Source organism: Vicia villosa, linkage group LG2 (assembly GCF_029867415.1).
Source record: "Vicia villosa cultivar HV-30 ecotype Madison, WI linkage group LG2, Vvil1.0, whole genome shotgun sequence".
NCBI lineage: Eukaryota > Viridiplantae > Streptophyta > Magnoliopsida > Fabales > Fabaceae > Vicia > Vicia villosa.
The window spans coordinates 127,130,910-127,152,540 of record NC_081181.1 but is presented as its reverse complement, the minus strand read 5'-3'; the positions used below and the strand labels follow the sequence as shown (position 1 = coordinate 127,152,540).

Below are 21,631 nucleotides of genomic sequence, written 5' to 3'. Positions count from 1 at the left end.
ATTATTTAATATTGTAATTGATGATGAATACAACTATTTATTTTCCGCACCATGAATATCCATTATTTAAAAAAGAAATAAAAAAAAAGTGATTTTTAATTTTGAAGTATGTATTTTATAAGGGTATTTTATCCTATAAAATAAGTAGCCTACTAAATTTGATCATTGATTAATTTATTTTGTTATTTTGTATATATATATATATATATATATATATATATATATATATATATATATATATATATATATATATATATATATATATATATATATATATATATATATATAATTTCTTTACCCACCTCCCTATGGGGGGTCACCCCCAGCGAAATTCCCAAACTACCCCTGCTTCGGAAATGAACTTCCGAAGCGCTTTTTTTTTAAAAAAATTTCCTTGATTCGGAAGTTCATCTCCGAAAACACCTCATGGGGGGTGCGTTCGGAGATGAACATCCGAAAACACCTCATGGGGGGTGAATTCGGAAGTTCATTTCCGAATTATGCAGAAACTGTGTTTTTTTTTTTTATGTTTTTTCTTAAACGCAACCGCATTTTAATTAAACGTTACCGGCAAATAAAATAAACAATAGATAGACTGAAAACACTAATATGATAAATAAACAAAAAAAAATACTAATATGAAAATATTATATACAAACCGAAATAAATAAAAATAGTGTGCTAAATATACAATCCAAAATCAAAAAATGAATAAACCCCACCACTACTGGGTGTGCCTAACCCGCTCACCCTGGGCCCTCCTCTGCCGCCTGTACCCCGCCGCACGGCCCGCATCAGTGACGATGATCTCCATCACGGCGACTGCCTCTGGTCCGCCCTGATGAATGACACCTCGATGCAACGCGTCCCGCCCAAGCATCTCTATCCGCTGGCAGATCGGAAGGAGATCAATGGCGTGGTCATCCTCCGCCTGCCGGTTCTCCAGGATCTCCTCGTGTGCTGGCCTAGGAGCGCCGGGAACGTCGGGTCTCAAGAGAGGATGGGACACCCGGTAGAACCATGTGACGTACCCCTCCACACTGTGCCAGTCCTGGGTGACCCGCATGCGACGGTACTCCTCCGGTACCACATGATGCTGCCACTCCTCCCATATGGCAGTGAGCTGCACTCTGGTCACTGTGTCAGGAGCAGCCTCGAAGGGTGACCTGGGTATGATCTGCACGAACCCAAACTGCCGCATGCACCGCTCCGGGAGATACCGGACCATGATGCCGGTCCCGCATGCCAACCAGCCTGAATATAGAGCAACCCCGTCGAAGGGGACAACCTGAGCATAGTCGGCGAACGGCCTCCAGGTGACGTCGTCGTGCATCGTGCGGTCCAGGTACAGGCGGTATGGTCCCACCGCATCGTTCCCCCTCTGGAGGGCGTATCTGGCGGCCCTGGGCATGGCGTCAACGTACGCAGGATCGATGTGGAAGCCGTGGATGCGAGAGAAGTAGGAGATGATCCAGCTCTGAAACACAAATACAATAATGTATTAAAAATAAATACGAAACATAAATAAATAAATAAATACGAGAATGTGTTAAAATCAAACGTACCGTAAGCAGAGTGCAGGATCCGACCAGCTGCCTCGTCCTCCAGTTGGAGGCCTCATTCAGCTTCTGGTAGAGATATGCCAGAGTAGCTGCCCCCCAGTTCCACTGGTGAACGGTATCCAGGTCCATGAAATAGCGGAGGTAGGTCATGTCGACGTACCTGGCGCTCTTGTCCACAAAGCATGCAGCGCCTACCACATGCATGTACCAGCACCGAAGAGCGCAGCCGCGGTGATACTGTGTGAACAGCTCGTCACCCGCAGCCTCGGCCTCGGCAGCCGCGTCCAGATGGTGCTCAAAATAAGTCTTCAGTGTGGTGAACCGGATATGAGGCCCAGATGTCGTGGCGCACTCAAAGTGAGCAACCTCCTCCTCCATGCCCAGATAGAGCGTCATCAACTCGATGGCCTCGACCCTCTGGATCCGGGAGTGGTCCAACAGCGGCCCCCTAATCGGCAGGTGGAGAAGACACTGCACGTCGTGCAAGGTGATCGTCATCTCCCCAACCGGCAGGTGGAAAGATGACGTCTCCTTGTGCCAGCGCTCCACAAATGCCCCCTGCATGCCGGTGTTGATGGTGGTGTATCCGGTCATGCAGAGCCCGCTAAGCCCTGAACCTCGCACGTGGTCGTTAAACCACTGAGCTGCTGGTTTAAACAGACCGAAAATCTTCCTGGAGTGGTTCACCATTTTCAATGGCTCTCTCTCCTGTTAAAAAAAAAACAAATAAGCGAGAAATAAACGGTAAAATTATAAAAAATGGTGACAAATAAACGGCTAAGTTAAAAAAAATACCTCTCCCTCCCAGATCCGCCGAGCGACGTGATCCTGGTAGTGAATCAGCAGGGAAGTGTCAAAAGGCCCTCCCGGAAAGCTATCCACCTCCTGCTCCTCCTGCTCCTCCTCCTCCCCGACTGGAGGGTCAACATCCGGTATGACCTCCTCCTCCTCCTCATCCTCATCCTCCTCCTCTCGCTGGCGGGAAGAAGATACCCGAGCCAACCTACTCCTAGAGCCTGAAGCAGATGAACTCTCCACCAAGTCCTGTGGAACGCGGACACGGCGTCCCCGTCCCTGCCCCCGTCCCTGGGTCGACGCCAGATGCGCCGCCGCCCGCTCGCGTCTAGCCGACGCAGTCTGGGACTCTCTCCCCTGTCTGATGCGTGCTGGCTGGTCTGACATGATCCTGTAAACAATCGAAATCGATTAATATGCGAGACAAATGAAAAAACAAAAAAAAAAAAACTTCTGGTACAGTTCGGAAGTTCATTTCCGAAAACTGGGATGGAGGTGTTTTCGGAAATGAACTTCCGAAACACCCCCACGCAGAGCTTCTCTGCAACCTCCAATGGCAGACCCAAAAACCTAAACCAAATCCATTTTTTTGCCTACTAAACATCCTAATATCAGTACTAAGCTATCTTAATGTCATTTTTTCAGATTCTAAACACCCTAATATAGTTTAATCAAATAGATCTAAAACTTGAAAAAACAATGATAAACTTACCAATTAGTGTTTAATGATGAGTTTGGTTGAGTTTGGAAGAAGAGTTTGGCTACTTCACACTTGCTTCTGCAGAAATTTCGCCTATGGAAGTGTTTGATGATGATTAGGGTAAATGATTTGGGGGAGGGGGAGAGTTCTGCTTAATCTGCAGAACGCGTTTTATATCGGAAGTTCATTTCCGAAATTGTAGTTTCGGAAATGAACTTCCGAAATAAGACATTTTTTTCAAAAAAAAAGGCGCTTTCGGAGATGAACTTCCGAAAACACCTTTTTCATGCATTTCGGAAGTTCATTTCCGAAGTCAGGGGTATAATGGGGTTTTCACCAGAGGTGGACTAGAAGATAGGGAGGTGGCCAAAGAATTTCTCTCTCTCTCTATATATATATATATATATATATATATATATATATATATATATATATATATATATATTATTTTTATAAAAACAAAGTTTAAAATTTGTAGTAAATGAGACAAATTTGTAGTTTAAAATATTTTCAAAATAAACACATTGTAGTGAAATGTCACTTTAAGAGTTGGAGTGCGAAAAGTTTGAGAGGTTTTAACTTTTTAAATGTTGATCAAGTTTTTTTTTTTTTTTTTGATATTTCTTGAAGATAAGTGAAAAGTTTGAGAGGTTTATTTTAATTGTATTTGTGAATTTTATACTCTTTTTACTCTTATATTCGGAAATGATTTTGTCAAAGCACCCTTGTCCTTACAATAAAAATTTACATTTATCTCATTTCTAAAAGTTATTCGACATCATGTTGCAATGGTACGATGAAAGTTGTATTTGAATGAAAACTTTTATATATTTTCCATTTGAAAAAAAAGAAATATTTCTTATGATATAAAATTTAAAATGTTTATCTAATACTTGATTATTTTTTTTATAAAAACTCACTTTTGTGAAATTGTTCCTTCCTTGATCAAATTATAACTTCCTCAACCAATGATGACATATAAGTTTTTTATTAGAAGTGTGTTGGTTGGAAATGTATGGTACTAATACACAACCTACACATTTTTTAATTTCTTTAGAGTGAGAGTTTTATGAAGGTGTTAACTTTGGCAATAAAGTCTTTCACTATATATGGTTGGACGAGATTTTCACCATGATGATTTTGAAGGAAGAAAAAGAAATTATGTTTTTCATCTCTCAAAAAATATTTTAATTGAATGACTTTTATTCCAATCATACATTTCTATTTATATTTTCTTATAACTCACAACAAGACATTCTAATCAACTCACTTACCAATGCAGGTGAGGGCAGGATGAGAGCGCAATATATTGATCTAAATGTTTTTACGGGGTACCAGACATTTTTCTATACATTTAATTAATTTTTTTTACGGGTACCCGACATTTTTTTATACATTCATTTATTATTTTTTCACGGGTACTTGACACTTTTCTTTACATTCAATTATTATTTTTTCACGGGTACCAGACATTTTTCTATACATTCAGTTATTATTTTTTCACGGGTACCAGACATTTTTCTATACATTCAGTTATTATTTTTTCACGGGTACGAGATATTTTTCTATACATTCAATTATTATTTTTTAACGGGTGCCCGACATTTTTCTATACATTCAGTTATTATTTTTTCACGGGTACCGGATATTTTTCTATACATTCAATTATTACTTTTTAACGGGTACGAGACATTTTTTTAAACATTCAATTATTATTTTTTTTCACTGGTACCAGACATTTTCCTATACATTCAATTATTATTTTTTCACGGGTAGAGACAGTTTTCTAAACATTCAATTATTATTTTTTACTGGTACCAAAAAAATTTATATGCATTCAATTATTATTTTTTTCACAACATTTTTTTATAAATTCAATTATTATTTTTTTACGGGAACCAGACATTTTTCAATACATTCAATTATTATTTTTTCACTGGTATCATACGTTTTTCTATACATTCAATTATTACTTTTTCACAGGTACCAGACATTTTTCTATTAAAAAATATAGATCTGAAACAAATGCGCGTCCCATACCAGAACCCGTGCGGACGCACGGGTTTGTTACTAGTTTTCTTATAACTCACAACAAGACATTCTAATCAACTCACTTACCAATGCAGGTGAGGGCAGGATGAGAGCGCAATATATTGAAAAGAAGAAGTCAATATTGAATCATCTGTCTTTGTCAAATATAAGAGACTGCTACATGGAGAGATGTTATAGGTTATAGGTTTGATTTTAAGCTTCATGTTGAATTTGCATCACCATAATTTATATAGTTTATTATATTTTGACGGGGTGTTATCATAAATTTTATGTTTGTATAAAAATGTAATTAAAATCTAAGGGTATGTTTGGATATCACGAAATGAACGGAGCAGAATGAAATGGAGCGGAGTGGGATGAAGCGGAGTGGAACGGAGCGGAACGAATGTACCATTCCATTGTTTGGAAATTTTAGAACGGAATAAGACAAATTATTCATTCCGCCCAAATCGGAGGGGAAGGAATATGGTGGTAAGTGATGGAATGGAATGGAATCCATACCACTCCTTTCCGCTCCGCTCCATCCGTTTTTAAATTATCCAAACAACGGAATATCATTTTATTCCATTCCATTCCGATCCGCTCCATCCGATTCCATCAATCCAAACAAAGCCTAATAAGAAGGTTTTAGGTTTGAAATTTGACGGGGAGCTGTCATATATTATAGGTTGTAAAAAAAATATTTTAGGTTTGAAAAAATGGGCTAATATCTAAGTTTACTAAATTTTTAGAATTAACTCATTTGGATTCAACTGGGATTTGTTAACTCATTTGGATTCACAGGTAGATGTAAACATACCTATGAGATACCACCTGTAGAATGTCAATTTTAATGTCCGTCTTTTAAATCTTTCTTTTTGCTACTGTTTAATATAATTGAAATTAGAGAATCGGTTGTACGGTTTATTGTACAAATCAATACTTAAAAAGCAAATACATTTTATTAGCCTATATTTATAACAATGTGAATGTTAACCAATTAAAAAATAAATTCAAACTTTACGAATGATAGTTCGGTAGACGTGTAATGTGAATCCAAATGATAGTTTAGCCTATATATTTCTTAGGTATTATTTCTTTTGAGTCCTTTTACAATTTTGTCATTAATTTAACATGTCTGCTTGGTTTTCATAATGTGAATGTTATTTATAAACTACCATTAGTTTTAACTTTTAAGTTTATAATATTATAATTACGAGATATTATCTGTTTTTGAAATAAACTCTTTATAATTTCGTAATTTATAAAAAGTGTCTGATTTTATTAAAGAGTAATTAATTATTTATACATTGATCTTAATCTCAAAATTTTAAGCAATACACAACTATTTGGTGTACTAAACACATATTAGAACACATTCCATGGTTAAAATTTCACTATTCTATTATTCTAGCGCTCATCCATTGCGCTGTTGTTGTGAATCTTCTGTGCGTTATCTGGAAGCTCCGCAACACTGCTATGCACAATAACCACAAGCCTACCACAGACTATGTCACTGCCTGGATTTTGAGGCAAGTTCAAATTGCCGAAAACTCGTCGCATAAAGCCTCTTATATTAGCATGCTGGACTTCACCTTCATCAAAGAGTTTAAATTTAACATCATCCCTCCTAAAGTCCTTTTATCATTGAAGTGATTTAGTGCCCTTCATCTTTTGGATGGATTAAGTGTAACTGCGACAGAGCGTTTTTACACGATTCATCCAATGCGGGTGGTGCAGGCATATATTGTAACTATAGAGGAGACTTCATTATTGCCTTTGCGGAGAATATTAGGTGCAATTCTTCGGTTCATGCTGAATTTGGGGTGGTGATTCGTGCTATGAAGTTAGCTATTGATAAGGGTTGACAAAAGCTTTGGGTTGAAACCGATTCCATCATGGTGGTCAAAGTTTTTTCCAACCATAGTTTAGTTCCTTTTATTTATAGGACTCGTTGGCTTTCTTGCGTCCTTCACACTAACTTTTCGCACATAATTATCACTCACATCTATAGAAAAGGTAATTCCTGTGCTGATTTTTTGGCTAATTTAGCGCTCGACATTGGCTCTACCATCATTTTAGATTCCATCCTGTTGGAGATTTGGAATGATTTTGTAAAGAATAGGTTAGGTATACTTTTCTTTAGGTTCTCGTAATTTGGGACTAACTGGTTCCCCGTTTTGTACCGTTTCTTTTTATTATATATATATATATTACCATATTAATTTTTTTTTCATAAACACATACCAAGCTTATAAATAGATGAGAAACAAAAGTGTGATATATTTGAAAATAAACTAAGAACGAAATTTACAAGCAATTGTGTCGTAAAATAATACATTATGCTATATTTGAAAAATAGAAGCTTACAACAAGAAGAAGAGTGAAAAAAAATCTCATCTTTTACACTTTCATGTGCCCTTCTTAAAAGATTTAACATTGCTGCGTGTTTTGAATTGGATTCGAATCCAGTACTTTTAAATCTCTCAATTTTATTTTATTTTCATATTGTATTTATTTTCATTTTTTAATATACTAGTATTAAATAAACTCACAAAAAAGAGAAAGAAATCGAAAAGGGGATCAATTGTTTTTCTTTTCATTCTTCTTTCTAATCCAAAGTGCACAAGACACGTTTAGTAGGAATTGCAACAAGTCGAGTCGCTCTAGGAGCTGTGAGTCCAAACACATCACTCATATCCATTTCACTCGGCTTCATTCCATCCGGTAGCTCCCATGTAAAGCAATGTAGAAGATGAGCCACTGCCAAATCAAGCGCGTACAATCCCAACTGCATCCCTGGGCAAGATCTACGTCCTGACCCGAAAGGAATAAACTCAAAATTACTTCCTTTAAAATCAGGCATACTTGGTTTCAAAAACCGCGACGGCTTAAAACTTTCAGGTTCCTCCCAACAACTCTTATCTCTCCCAATCGCCCACGCATTAATCATCACGCGCGCACGCTTTGGAATAAAATAACCATTAACCGTTGCATCTTCCGAAGTTTCGTGAAGGAGCAACGGAATCGGCGGATGAAGTCGTAGGGTTTCCTTAACAACACATTTTAAATAAGTTAGTTTCTCAAAGTCGGACTCTTCGATTCGACGGTCGAGACCCACAACTTCACCTAACTCAAGTTGGACTTTTTTTAGATCTTCTGGGCTTTTCATTAACTCAGACATGGCCCATTCAATTGCTGATGCTACCGTTTCCGTTCCTCCAAACATCACATCCTGTAAAGAAAATGACAATTTATTAGTTTATTTATTTATATTACTATCTTCAGGCCAGGTTGCAACAAAAAGAAAAAATCTAGTGTTGGGTCTTGTTTGGCAATGGAATTATTATCCAAATTTGAGTGCAAAATAAGAAAACGTGGACATGGACGTCGACGTTGACGGAGAAATGACAACAACCCAAACCAATCAAAATGATATTGCAATGTCACTGATTCTTTGGTGGCTTTTGTTTCCATACTCAGTCCAAAAAACATTCACATGCTATACTTATAGGTTTTATTTATATATATACTTAATCAAATTATTAAAACATATACAATTTTAATTATATATATATATATATATATATATATATATATATATATATATATATATATATATATATATATATATATATATATATATATATCAAATGATTATGATGTATTGATAAAGTAATATTTTGAAAACTAAACTCTATATTATATGATAAAAAATAATAGTGTGGTGTATTTTTCTTTGGTTAAATCATAGTGTTGTATTTTAGAAAAATTGTTAATATAAACTTATAAAAGTCTATACATCTAAATTAAATTTTGACATCAAAAGTATGCGAAAAAGGATAAATATGTACCTTCAAAATGATTAACACTCTTGCAACTATGTACTTGTACAATTAATAATTTATGTATCATATGAATATTTATGATTTGAATAATATGAAAAGAAATTAAATTTTAAATATGAAATATAACAATTAAACAATATATTAAATTTTAATAATTTATGTATCATATGAATATTTATGATTTGAATAATATGAAAAGAAATTAAATTTTAAATATGAAAAATAACAATTAAACAATATATTAAATTTTAATAATTTATGTATCATATGAATATTTATGATTTGAATAATATGAAAAGAAATTAAATTTTAAATATGAAAAATAACAATTAGTAAACAATAATGAGCTTGCATTTATTTAATTCAATTTTACAGTATGATGCTCTCAATATATATTTTTTAGTTCTCCCACTAAGTCTCTACATGTTTCTGCATAGCTAACTTAATATTGAATGGTTATGTAGACAAATTTTTAAATTTATATATTTTATATGAGAATTGAGTGTTTTCCAATAATACCCTTTCAAATAATTAAAGCTGGAAGTTGTGAGATGGTCATTTTTTTGGCTTGTAAGACCCAAATTAAAGTGCCTTTTATTACCCTGGGCCAATACCTAAAAGGCTAAAACTTGTCATCAATTACTACTAGTACTATTTTCTTTGTTTATAAAGGAAACAAACAAAACTTGTTGTACTTCAAGAAAATCATAAATATTCAATAATTGAAAGTGACCACTACTTACCATGATAATAGCTTTAATGTTCTCCTTTGTAAGTTTGATGGAACTCTGCAAATCATCTGATTCATTATTCACTTTACCTTCTTCACTATAGAAAGCAAGCAACTCATCCACCATATCAGTTTCTTCATCACCAACCTCCCTCTTCTTCTCCACATGTTCATCTATGATTTTGTCTATGAAACTATCCAAATCTTTACGAGCCTTAACAAGTCTAGCATTAAGCCCTTGAGGATCAATGGCTCCTAAACAAGGTACAAAGTCTGAAATATTAAAAGCTCCAAACAATTTAGAAAACTCTTGTAATATCCCAATAAACTCGTCTTGTCCTTCTCTCGAACTCGACCCGAAGGCCGCTCGATAGATAATGTTTTTAGTTAAGTTGAACACCAGTTCCCCGATGTTCACAGGTTTTCCTATGCTGTTAGAAATAGTTCTGACAGCATAGTCAACCTCGTCCCTAACTGATTGCCAAGACTCTGCGTGTTTGCGGCTGAAAAGCTTTATCACGCAGAGTTTCCTCATTTGGCGCCAAAAGGGACCGTAGTGAGCGAACGCCATGTCAGCGCGGTCGTAAGTTAGGTATTTTATGGCAACCGTTGCAGGACGGTTGGAAAAGATGTTGTCCTGAACTTGAAGAACTTGACGAGCGGCGTCCGCGTCGGAAATAGCCACCATATGGAGGAATCCCATGCGTAGGTGGAAGATGCCACCATATTTTTTAGCTAAGTTTGCTAAACCACGGTGGGTTAGTTGGTCCATCATTAACATGTTACCTATAAGAGGTAACCCTTTTGGTCCTGGTGGATATGTTGGTTTTTTGAGGATTCGTGACACTAAACTCAACAAAAGTATTAGTGGTACGATGAAGATTATTGCCATAAAGAATGGTTCTTCCTTAAAGTTGTCGATGGTTGGAAGTTTAAGAAGTGAATCCATTTGGTTTTTGTTAATTTGCCTTATTTAGATGCTTATGTATCTAGCTATCTAAAATATGCATGAATGTGTTGGGTTTGAAGGATATTGCTTGCAACTCTTTGGATGTTGCTAAGTTCATTGATGTATTGGAGCCTCTATATATACAACTTTCTTAGGAATTTTTTAATAATTTAAAGTTTTGTTGGATACCAATATAATAATAATAATATTAATAATATTTTTAAATTAAAGTTTTCTAAAAAAGTGAAGTAACTTAATAATTTTTTTTTAAAATTTAAAATAATTAAGTATTTTTAAATATTTATGTGAAAATGTAAATAATTTATTTATTTTTAATTGTAAAAAATGTTAAATATACATGTTGTTTTTTCTCTTTTAAGAGTATTACGATAAAAATTAACAAACATCATATATTGAATAAAAAACAACTAACTAAAGCTTTGAGGTTAAAATGAGAAACTTTTTATTTTTATTCAAGGGATTTTATTTTTTTCGAATAGGGAGAAAACTTAAACATAAAAAAGGAAGAAAAAAAAAAGCAATGGGAGGAATTTACTAAAATGGGAAATTTATATGCACAAACAAAATGACAGATAAAAGTATTTATTTTGAAATTTCCACGTTTGAAAAAAATGGACCTATCAGTGTCATTCATACATCATACCAATACTTGCATGTAGTCAAACGTGTTTACTTTTCTGTATTATGAAAAACACCAAATTGCATAACATTGAAAAACAAAGTGATAAGAAAAATAAAAAGAGAAGTTTGCTTTCTTTTCTATGAAAAGGAAAGAGCAAGCAACTTTGCATATTAGAAACCCAGTTGCAACAAATAACTTGATATATATGTATGTACTATAATAAAGCAACATGCAATTAGATTTTTTTTTATAAGTGACAATTTCTTGGCACTAACAAAGCACTAGGGGTGCTCACCCATATACAATAAGGGAACCAAGAAAAAAAAACACCAACCAACCAAAAAACAAGAAACAACATTCCACCAAAGACTCTAAAAAATTACTCCCAATAAACTTTAAGGGGTCGGGTTGATGTGCATAAGTCTCGTACGAGTAATATTTAAACTGTTTCGAATAACATTTTAGTTAGAAACGAGTAATAATATCATAATCCATGAAGAATATATGCATTATTTGTACACATCTATTAATTATGAGTAATTATTAATTGTGAGTAATGAGTACACTATTCTGAGCAATATTTACACCATTCTGAGTAATATCGAATTTTAACTATTTTTAGTAATATATTCATTGTTCTGAGTAATATTTATACTATTTTGAGTAATCTATATATTATTTTGAGTAATAAATATAATATTTTGAGTAATATAAACAATATTTGAATATTTATGCACCGTGGATAAGGATATACCTTATGCACATCAACACATCCCAACTTTGAGATTATTACACCAATCGACCTAAATGATGTTTCTCCCTTTCTTATAAAAAGCATTGAGCCAATTCCAAAAGATAGCCTTTATATAATCCAACACATTCAAGTTTGCAAGAATACTATCTTTAAAAATGATCGGATTCCTATGAGATCAAATAGACCAACAAAAAGCAAGGTCAAAAAACCACATAGGAGACGAAGGAATTATGTTAAGAAGCCTAACCAACAAAGTGCTTCCGAAAGGTAAAGCACCAACACCAATCCACAAACAAAAATTGTTTCAAATGGTACTAGTAAAAGAACAAGAACAAAAAAAGTGTTTCATATCCTCCTCTTCAAAAAAGCACAAAGGACAAATCATATTACAAGCTCCTTCAATAATTTCCCGCTTAAACAATTTCATCTTCGTAGGTAACTTGTTTAAAATTAATCTCCAACCAAAAAAGAATAACTTTCTAGGAACTTTGATTTTCCATAGAGAAGTAATCAATTAATTTTAAGAGAATCCAAAGAATGATCCAAAGAACAAGAATTACTATTTCTCTTATAGAAACCTTTAACCGAAAAACCATCTTTGTGACTCCACCAAACAAAATGATCTATTTCAAGGGGTTTAGGCTTCATCCCTTCCATAATCACAAGCAACTCCTCAAAAAGCAAGGCATCCACACCACCCAAGGTCATCCCATCAAGACCAAAATTCCACACCCAAGAATCATTGAACCAATACCCCACATCAACTACTTTGAAGAAAGCCGAATCAGACAACTGAAATAAAGAGGAAAAAGGACATCAAAAGTAGAAGAACCGCATCATTGGTATCGTAAAAAATATATTATCTTCCTATTTCTAAGCTTACTCGAGATTGAAGAAGTGAACCAATTTGAATGAGATGCACTCTCTAAGGGGATCCCAATAGCACATAAATCCCTCCACCACAAGGACGGCTTCTTTGTTGGGGTCGGACCTCCTAGAGCCGCTCCCTTAACATCACCATATCTACAAGAGATTAAAACAAACCACAAAGAAGAATAATCATTAAATATATGTCATTTCCACTTGCTTAATAAAGCAATATTGAACAAACAACATTGTTTCACCCCAAGACTACCTTAGATAACATATACATAGAATATAACACTATTTATGAGTTACACAATTATTTAAAAATTTCCTATAAAATACTTCTCTCCCTCCATATTAGTTGTCACGTTTTCCTTTAAAAAGATGTAAATAAAAATATTTTTGTAAATGTTTTTTATCTATAAATCTTCTCTACTTACTTTGGACTGCACCATCTCAAATCCTAAATTTTGTAATCTAAAAAAGAAGCTATCACATTTTTGTTAAGAGTTTTTGATAATTCAAGTTAGTGTAACCGGTTAACATAGGGGTGTAACCGATTAGATGTATCAAAATAAGTCAAATAAGCTGCAGAAAAGTGATTTTGAAGTTGGCGTAACCGGTTACGCATTCGTAGTAACCGATTACCATAATTTGTTATTATTTTAGTTTTAGCCGTTGTAACCGGTTACAAGTTTTGTGTAACCGGTTACAGGCTCGAAATTTTGCTTTTATGCTTATGTGACTTTGTTTTGTATCCCAATCATTTGTATAAATACCTTGGAGGCCTACTCATCTAATGATAATGAAAATTTTGATTCTCACCCTCTATAAACTCTCTCTCTCTCTCTCTCTTATCATCTCTTTCTCATCCTCCACATTGAAAGTTTCTCTCAATTATTTACCAATATTGTAGTTCCAATTTCTAACATGTGATAACACGATTCTGGTTATATCCACTAAACTCCTATTATGCAACATGGATTTTGTCTCCAATAAAAGAATACCTATAAACCTACTCGTTCTTGATGTTCGTGAAGTGATCAAGAATGGGGTGAATCCCCTTGTCAAAGTTGCAGTAGGTGCATAACGAGCAACACTTAAGGAAGAGAAGAAGAAAGACTTCATGTTAGAACAAGATTTGGTTCTGCATTCAGTCTTTCGTTTTGATGATAACAATACATATATTTTATATGTAACAATTTGTACTATAATATTTTCTTGAGTGTACATATTTAACATTTTGTTTGATTCTAGATAGTCATCTAGAAAGATCATCAGAATCAGCGCTGGCACAACTCAAAAGAACTATTCATTCATTTATGAAGTAACATCAGCAGCTCTGAAAAATGTTGGATGTTCGTTAGAAAAGGATCTTCAAGTGTTTCTAAGATAAGCTACTCTTCCAGATCAGAAGTCAAGATTTCAAGCTTAGATAAGCTTTTGCTTCCAGCTCAGAAATCAAGATTTTTTATTCAGATAACCTGTTGCGTTCAACTCTAAAGACAAGGTTTTGACTCTGAAGACTCTACTGCTTTTGGGAATCTCACATTACTTGATCTCTTTTATATTCTCACTACTTCAGATCTGAAGTATATCTTTAAGAAGGAAAGATCAGAAACATGCGCTAGAACAAAACTGGCACAACAGTACAATACCTTCTCCACTACTGCAAGGATGTGTGTACGCCCAAAGGATTTGTGTGCTCTTTGTCTCCCACGATCTCTCATTTGAGCCGTTATGCGAGTTGGTATGGAAAGATACATTTTGTCCTTCTCAACGGTCTACTTTTTGGGACTATATATATAGAAGTACTCTCCATTAAAGAAGAAGAATTTTGCGAAGTTATTCAACTACTACATATCAAAACTTCAACGTGAAAGAAAAGCAAAAGAAAGAAAATTTGAGAGATACTATTTGTTGAATGCAGTATAGGGCAAGCAACAAACAAGATTTGGAAATATTGATCCGGGATTTATCGTCCACAGAGATGGAGAGATGTCATTCAACAGTTTCTACGGTTTCGAGCTTTGGTTTGAATGAGCAAAAAGTAAACAAAGATATAGACAGGAAAAGAATAAACACATTCTTAGAAGAGAAATAACTTATCAGGAATGTAAATATATTCACTCTTCACAAACATACACTTACCAACCCGTTATACTCAACCTACGATACTCATCTATGTTATCACGTATCTCTCACATAAGCGTCCATCTCTGGAGCACAAACGAGATCATCTCACAACTAAGGTTATCTCTAACGCAAAGTCGCGAGAACATCCGTGTTCTCGCGTCGGCGATCTCTCGCGCGCCGCTCAAACACGAAAGCATTACGTACAGATACCCACAGTGAATGCTAGCTCTAAATCTATCTCTAGAGTTCAGAACCAACAGATTATCATCCTAGACAAGGATTCGAGAAGTTTATCTCTAAAGCAACCCAAATCCCCAGCATAGAGCAAAAATCCAGGATAATATCAACACAGATTTGTAAAGCAAGTTAAACATAACATTATAATCGGTAAATATACATAAGATTCAAGTAAGTATACAAACAAACCCAACCAAAGAGAAATACACAAAGAAGAAGAGAAATGAACCGAAGATCTCCCGGTTTGTCAGCTCCGTTCGATGCTCAATCCACCCCCGATCATCCGTATGCAACCTCCGAAGTTGTTTTCTAAGCTAATTTTGATCTAAGAATGAAGTTGATGGTGTTGGGACTCAAAAATACCCAACCCATAACCTAAAAATGTGATTTTGGCCCCTTTTAACGAGCTGCTGTCTTAGCAGGTCCGCTTAGCGGACCCCATCCGCTCAGCGGACTCAAAATTGCTTCCAGACGCTGATTTGCTCCGCTGGAGCTCCGCTCAGCGGACCCCCTCCGCTTAGCGGAGTCTGCTAAAAATCAGATTTTGTTTTCGCCATAACTCGAGAACCGTAACTCTGAATTGCGCCCGGTTCGAAGCGTTGGAAAGCTTATTCAATGCTCTATCCAATAATGAATGAATGGAAACCAAAATGATGATTTTGGTCATCCTTATTTTGAGTCTTTGGAAGTCCGCTTGACGGTGGCTAAGCGGGCTTTCACCAAAATTGCGAAATCGAAGTCGTGCCTTTGACACTTTATTCCTCAAGGCTCCAATAAACATGAATACCTATAAAAAAAAAAGGAAAAACTATCAAATGGCATAAAAGTATATGAAAATACAACTATTCACAAAGTATACGTATTTATACACAAAACGGAGAATTATTCAAACGGTATTAACAAAATTATCGATAAATGCCACTATTTACATACACAAAATAAGTACATTTTGGCACTTATCAAACTCTCCCCAACTTGAAACTTTGTTTGTCCTCAAACAATGTCAAATAAATCAAAGAATCAAAAGTAATAAACCAAAGAATTGTGAATCAACAAGTTTTGAAAACCAAAAACAAATGTATGGCTCAATACAAAAACGTATAAACAAAGTAAATACTTACCACTATCCTACAACGACAACATGTAAACGAAACGAATCCTAAGCACAAAAAGCATACAAAACATTCTAACACAATACATGCTCACATCATGAATCACACCTAGCAAAAATTCATCAATGGATGAAGAACACACAAAGGAGAAGGACTTTTAACACTCATCCAACAATCTTGCAAACAAAAGATTAAATTATGCATTCATCTAAAAATCACATTGAAGATACAAAAGCAAGAATCATAAGGACTTTTCAAGGTTGTAATGTGGCTTGGTTAACAAACAAGGGATATGTCCTAAGGCTAATCGAAACAAAAACTTGCCTAAACCTAAGGGAGTGATCAATCCATCAAAGTTCCAAGCAATGAAATCTCGATTAAACTTCCTCCTTAACCAAGTTTCTCAAACCAATCACAATACTTATTAGCACAATTATTAGCTTCTCTTTTCTTTTTGTTTTTCAAAACTTTTTCACTTTTTTTTCTTTCTTTTTCTTTTCTTTTCCTTTTTTTCTTTTCTTTTCAACCTCATAGCAACAACCAAATAAGTAGCAACCATTTCTCTCCCCAACCTGAATTCAACCACACCATCATATGAAATTTCAAATTCATTATTCACCTCTTCCAATCAAAAAAACTCTTAGAAATTTTCAGAATTTCACATTGTTATTCTTCAATCTTTTTCAAGATATTTTCTACACACTTTCATATCATCCAAACTAGAAAATACTTGAGCAATCTATTACTTTAAGAATTGTGAAATATTGTCATTGGAAGAGAAGATCAATCTTATAGATTGATATATGTTCATCAACTTTCTACTCAAAATATATTTTGTTATTTTTGACTTGCTATCCAAGATTGTTGGAAGTAAGGGTTGTTAATTAGTGAGAGGATTGTTCTCATAATCAAATTGGTAAATCCAAGAGGATTGTTCTTGGTAGTTGTAACCTTGTTGTCCATAGTTTTGGAAACAAGAGGTATCCTTAGGGAGGGTGTTCTCTTAAGGACTTATTGAAATCCAAGAGGATTGTTCTTGGTGGTTTTGTTAGAAGATTGTAGGAGGAGTCTTGTGTAGGCTTGTACAAAGATCTAACAATAGTAAAATCTCTTTCATGTTGAAAGGGGACTGGAGTACTCTCGGATTGTGAGGGGAACCAGTATACATCATTGTGTTATTTACTTTTCCGCAATTTACCGCTTTCATCACTATTATCAAGAAAAGAAAAGAACCATTCAAAAGCCTTCAAACACTTAACCAAAAATAAGTACAAGTATTCTAAAAAACCGGATAAATCTTTGAAAACCTAATTCACCCCCCCCCCCTTAGGCGCACTCTTAAACTTACAATTGGCATCAGAGCAAGTTATAGGTAACTTGTTCCTAAAGATCCAGAATGGCTTCCGCAAATCAGAATCCAGTTTTTAGAGATGGTGGTAGTAACAACAATCCTCCATTGTTCTGTGGTGAATATTTTGACTTTTGGAAAATCCAAATGAAGGCTCACTTAGAAGCACAAGGAGAAGAAGTATGGGAAGCAGTCCAAAATGGTCCCTTTGTTCCTACAACTATTGTCGATGGTGTTGAATCAACAAAGCTTAAAGTTTCATGGAACGATGATGATAGAAAGAAAGTTCTTGCTGGCAAAAAGGCGGTCACTCTTCTTCATGGTGCTCTTAGTATGGATGAATTTTTCCGAGTCTCGACATGTACAACAGCAAAGGAAATATGGGATACTCCTGTAGAAACTCACGAAGGTACCACCGAAGTTAAAAGATCAAGATTGAATACCCTAAGCCAAGAATACGAATTGTTTAGAATGAAGCCCAGAGAAACTATTCTCGAATTGCAAAAACGATTCGTTCATTTGACAAATCACTTGAAGGCACTCGGTAAGACTCTCCCTACCGAAGAACTAAATCTAAAGGTGCTTAGATCTTTAACAAGAGAATGGCAACCGAAAGTAACGGCGATATCCGAGAAAAAGAATCTATCAAAGATGACTTCCGCAACCTTGTTCGGTAAACTTCAAGAATATGAAACAGAACTCGGAAGACTTGAAACGCATGAAATTCAAATGAAAGATTCAAAAGATATTGCCTTGAAGACAAGAGTCAAGCATCATGATAGCAATCAAGAGGATGAATCCACTAGTGAAGAAGATAATGAGTTTATCAAAAAGTTTGAAAAATTTCTAAGAAAAGAAAAGAAAAAGGAGATCATTAAAGATGAAGTACCAACAAGGAAGATTAAATGCTTTGAATGTGGAGAAAGAGGACATGTCAAAAGTGAATGCCCTAAACTTGAAAAGAAGAACAAATACTTCAAGAAAAACAAGGATAAAAAATCAAAGAAAGCATATGTAGCATGGGATGACAATGAAATAAGTTCATCTTCAGATGAAGAACATGCGAATCTTGCATTAGTAGCAACACACCATTCTGATGATGAAGATAATGAGGTTAGTAATGAATTTTCTCTTTTTGATAATGATGTTCAAGATGCTATAAATGAATTGTTAAATGAGTGCAAAATTCTCTATAAAACTATCTCATCTCAAAAGAAAATAATATCATCTTTAGAAGAGAAGGTTAAGATAATAGAAGAAAAAGATGACAAAGAAAAAATGATTAGTGTTCAAGAAGATAGTGTTGCATGCAAGAATTGTGAATCACTTTCTTTTCAAATTGTTCAAATAAAGAGAGTCCTTGAAAGGTATGAAAAAGGACAAATTGGGTTGGAAGGTGTCCTTAGGCAACAAAGATTCCTTAATGATAAAAGTGGTCTTGGATATGCAAAGTCTAAACCAAGTACTAGTAAAACTATCTTTGTGAAGGCAAGTGAACAATTCAACAAATTGGATAAAGCACAAAAGGTTCATCATCATCCTAAAAGGTTTCCTAAAAAGAAACCATATGTTCCTAGATATAGAAGTAACTTTGAACCTACTTGTTTTTATTGTGGTATTATTGGTCACACACCCAATGCTTGTTATGTAAGGAACTTCAGTGTTCCTAGTGGACATTATGTATGGGTGAAGAAAGGAACTAACTATGATGGACCCAAAGCCACTTGGGTACCAAATCAAACTTAATTTGTTTTGTAGGTTTGCTTGAGGACCACTTAAAATCTATGGTGTTTTGTCAAGTGGTGGTTCTAAGCATTTGATGGGAGACATAAACTAACTTTCAAATCTAGTTATAAAGTCCAAGGGTGATTTCACATATGGAGAATACCTTAAAGGAAGAACTCTTGGCATTGGCAAAGTTGGAGCACTAACTTTCACATCCATTGAAGATGTACTTTATGTTGAAGGACTAAAGCAAAATCTTCTAAGCAAAAGCCAACTTTGTGACATAGGCTTCAAGTTCATCAAGGATGAATAATTGATGAAGTCTCTCATGGGGTAAAACTCATAGGTAAATGAAATAATAATTTCTTTGATACATGTATTATCTTTCACTCATCTTTCCCTTCTTTTTGATAATGTCAAAGGGGGAGAAAGGTGTTATACTTTTTATGCTTGTGTATTTCCTTGTTCTTAAATTTTGTAGATACAAATCTCTTTTACAAAAGACAAAGTAATCTACCTCTCAATTAAGGGAGAGTTATGCATCTTAGGGGGAGAATTCCGGAAATTACAAAGCACAAAAGAAAGTTGTTTGTCATCATCAAAAAGGGGGAGAATGTGAAGACAAGCTTCTCAATGATATATATGTGTTTTGATGAAGACAAATCTCTAAATAACAAGAATGCAAAGATGAGTTGTTAAAGTTAAAATATCAAGGATCAAGGCTTTGGAATCAAGAACATCAAGGATCAAGGCTTTAGAATCAAGCTTGCACTTCAAGAAGGTATAATGACTATACTTACATTCTCTAAAGTCTTAGATGCTCAAAAAATCAACCAACCTTTGCATAGACCATCCATAATAATAGCAAACATTTGCAAAATCTTGTATTCAAGTTTTACACTGGGTAAATCGATTTACCATATCATGAAATCGATTTGCCACTGTCTTAAAACATTTCCAGAAGCAAAAATTCACTTTCTGCACTATGGAAATCGATTTACCTAAAGAGGAAATCGATTTCCCACTGTTTGTTTTTGAAATTTTGTTAACGTTACATACATGAAATCGATTTCATGCTAAGGGAAATCGATTTCCCCTGTACGTTTTTTGAAAAACAGCAGCTTTTCATAACACCTTTCCACACACCTTTTCATGGAAACATTTCCTTTAATCTTGGCAATTGTTCATGATTAATCTACAGAAACTTATGATATTTCAAGGGGTGTTATGAACATCTATATATACTCAAAATTTCAAATTCATTCTTCACCTCTTCCAATCAAAAAAACTCTTAGAAATTTTCAGAATTTCACATTGTTATTCTTCAATCTTTTTCAAGATATTTTCTACACACTTTCATATCATCCAAACTAGAAAATACTTGAGCAATCTATTACTTTAAGAATTGTGAAATATTGTCATTGGAAGAGAAGATCAATCTTATAGATTGATATATGTTCATCAACTTTCTACTCAAAATATATTTTGTTATTTTTGACTTGCTATCCAAGATTGTTGGAAGTAAGGGTTGTTAATTAGTGAGAGGATTGTTCTCATAATCAAATTGGTAAATCCAAGAGGATTGTTCTTGGTAGTTGTAACCTTGTTGTCCATAGTTTTGGAAACAAGAGGTATCCTTAGGGAGGGTGTTCTCTTAAGGACTTATTGAAATCCAAGAGGATTGTTCTTGGTGGTTTTGTTAGAAGATTGTAGGAGGAGTCTTGTGTAGGCTTGTACAAAGATCTAACAATAGTAAAATCTCTTTCATGTTGAAAGGGGACTGGAGTACTCTCGGATTGTGAGGGGAACCAGTATACATCATTGTGTTCTTTACTTTTCCGCAATTTACCGCTTTCATCACTATTATCAAGAAAAGAAAAGAACCATTCAAAAGCCTTCAAACACTTAACCAAAAATAAGTACAAGTATTCTAAAAAACCGGATAAATCTTTGAAAACCTAATTCACCCCCCCCCCCCCCTCTTAGGCGCACTCTTAAACTTACAATTGGCATCAGAGCAAGTTATAGGTAACTTGTTCCTAAAGATCCAGAATGGCTTCCGCAAATCAGAATCCAGTTTTTAGAGATGGTGGTAGTAACAACAAGCCTCCATTGTTCTGTGGTGAATATTTTGACTTTTGGAAAATCCAAATGAAGGCTCACTTAGAAGCACAAGGAGAAGAAGTATGGGAAG

General features: G+C 34.8%; 1 protein-coding gene across 1 annotated transcript; it reads right to left on the bottom strand.

Moving 5' to 3' along the window:
* Positions 1-7,373: 7,373 nt before the first annotated feature.
* On the bottom strand, positions 7,374-10,733 carry LOC131652033 (cytochrome P450 84A1-like). The gene is made up of 2 exons (XM_058921800.1): positions 9,680-10,733; positions 7,374-8,323 (listed from the first exon to the last, which is right to left on the bottom strand). The coding sequence occupies exons 1-2, from the start codon at positions 10,613-10,615 to the stop codon at positions 7,700-7,702; spliced, it is 1,560 nt and encodes a 519-aa protein (XP_058777783.1). The 5' UTR covers positions 10,616-10,733; the 3' UTR covers positions 7,374-7,699.
* Positions 10,734-21,631: the final 10,898 nt, after the last annotated feature.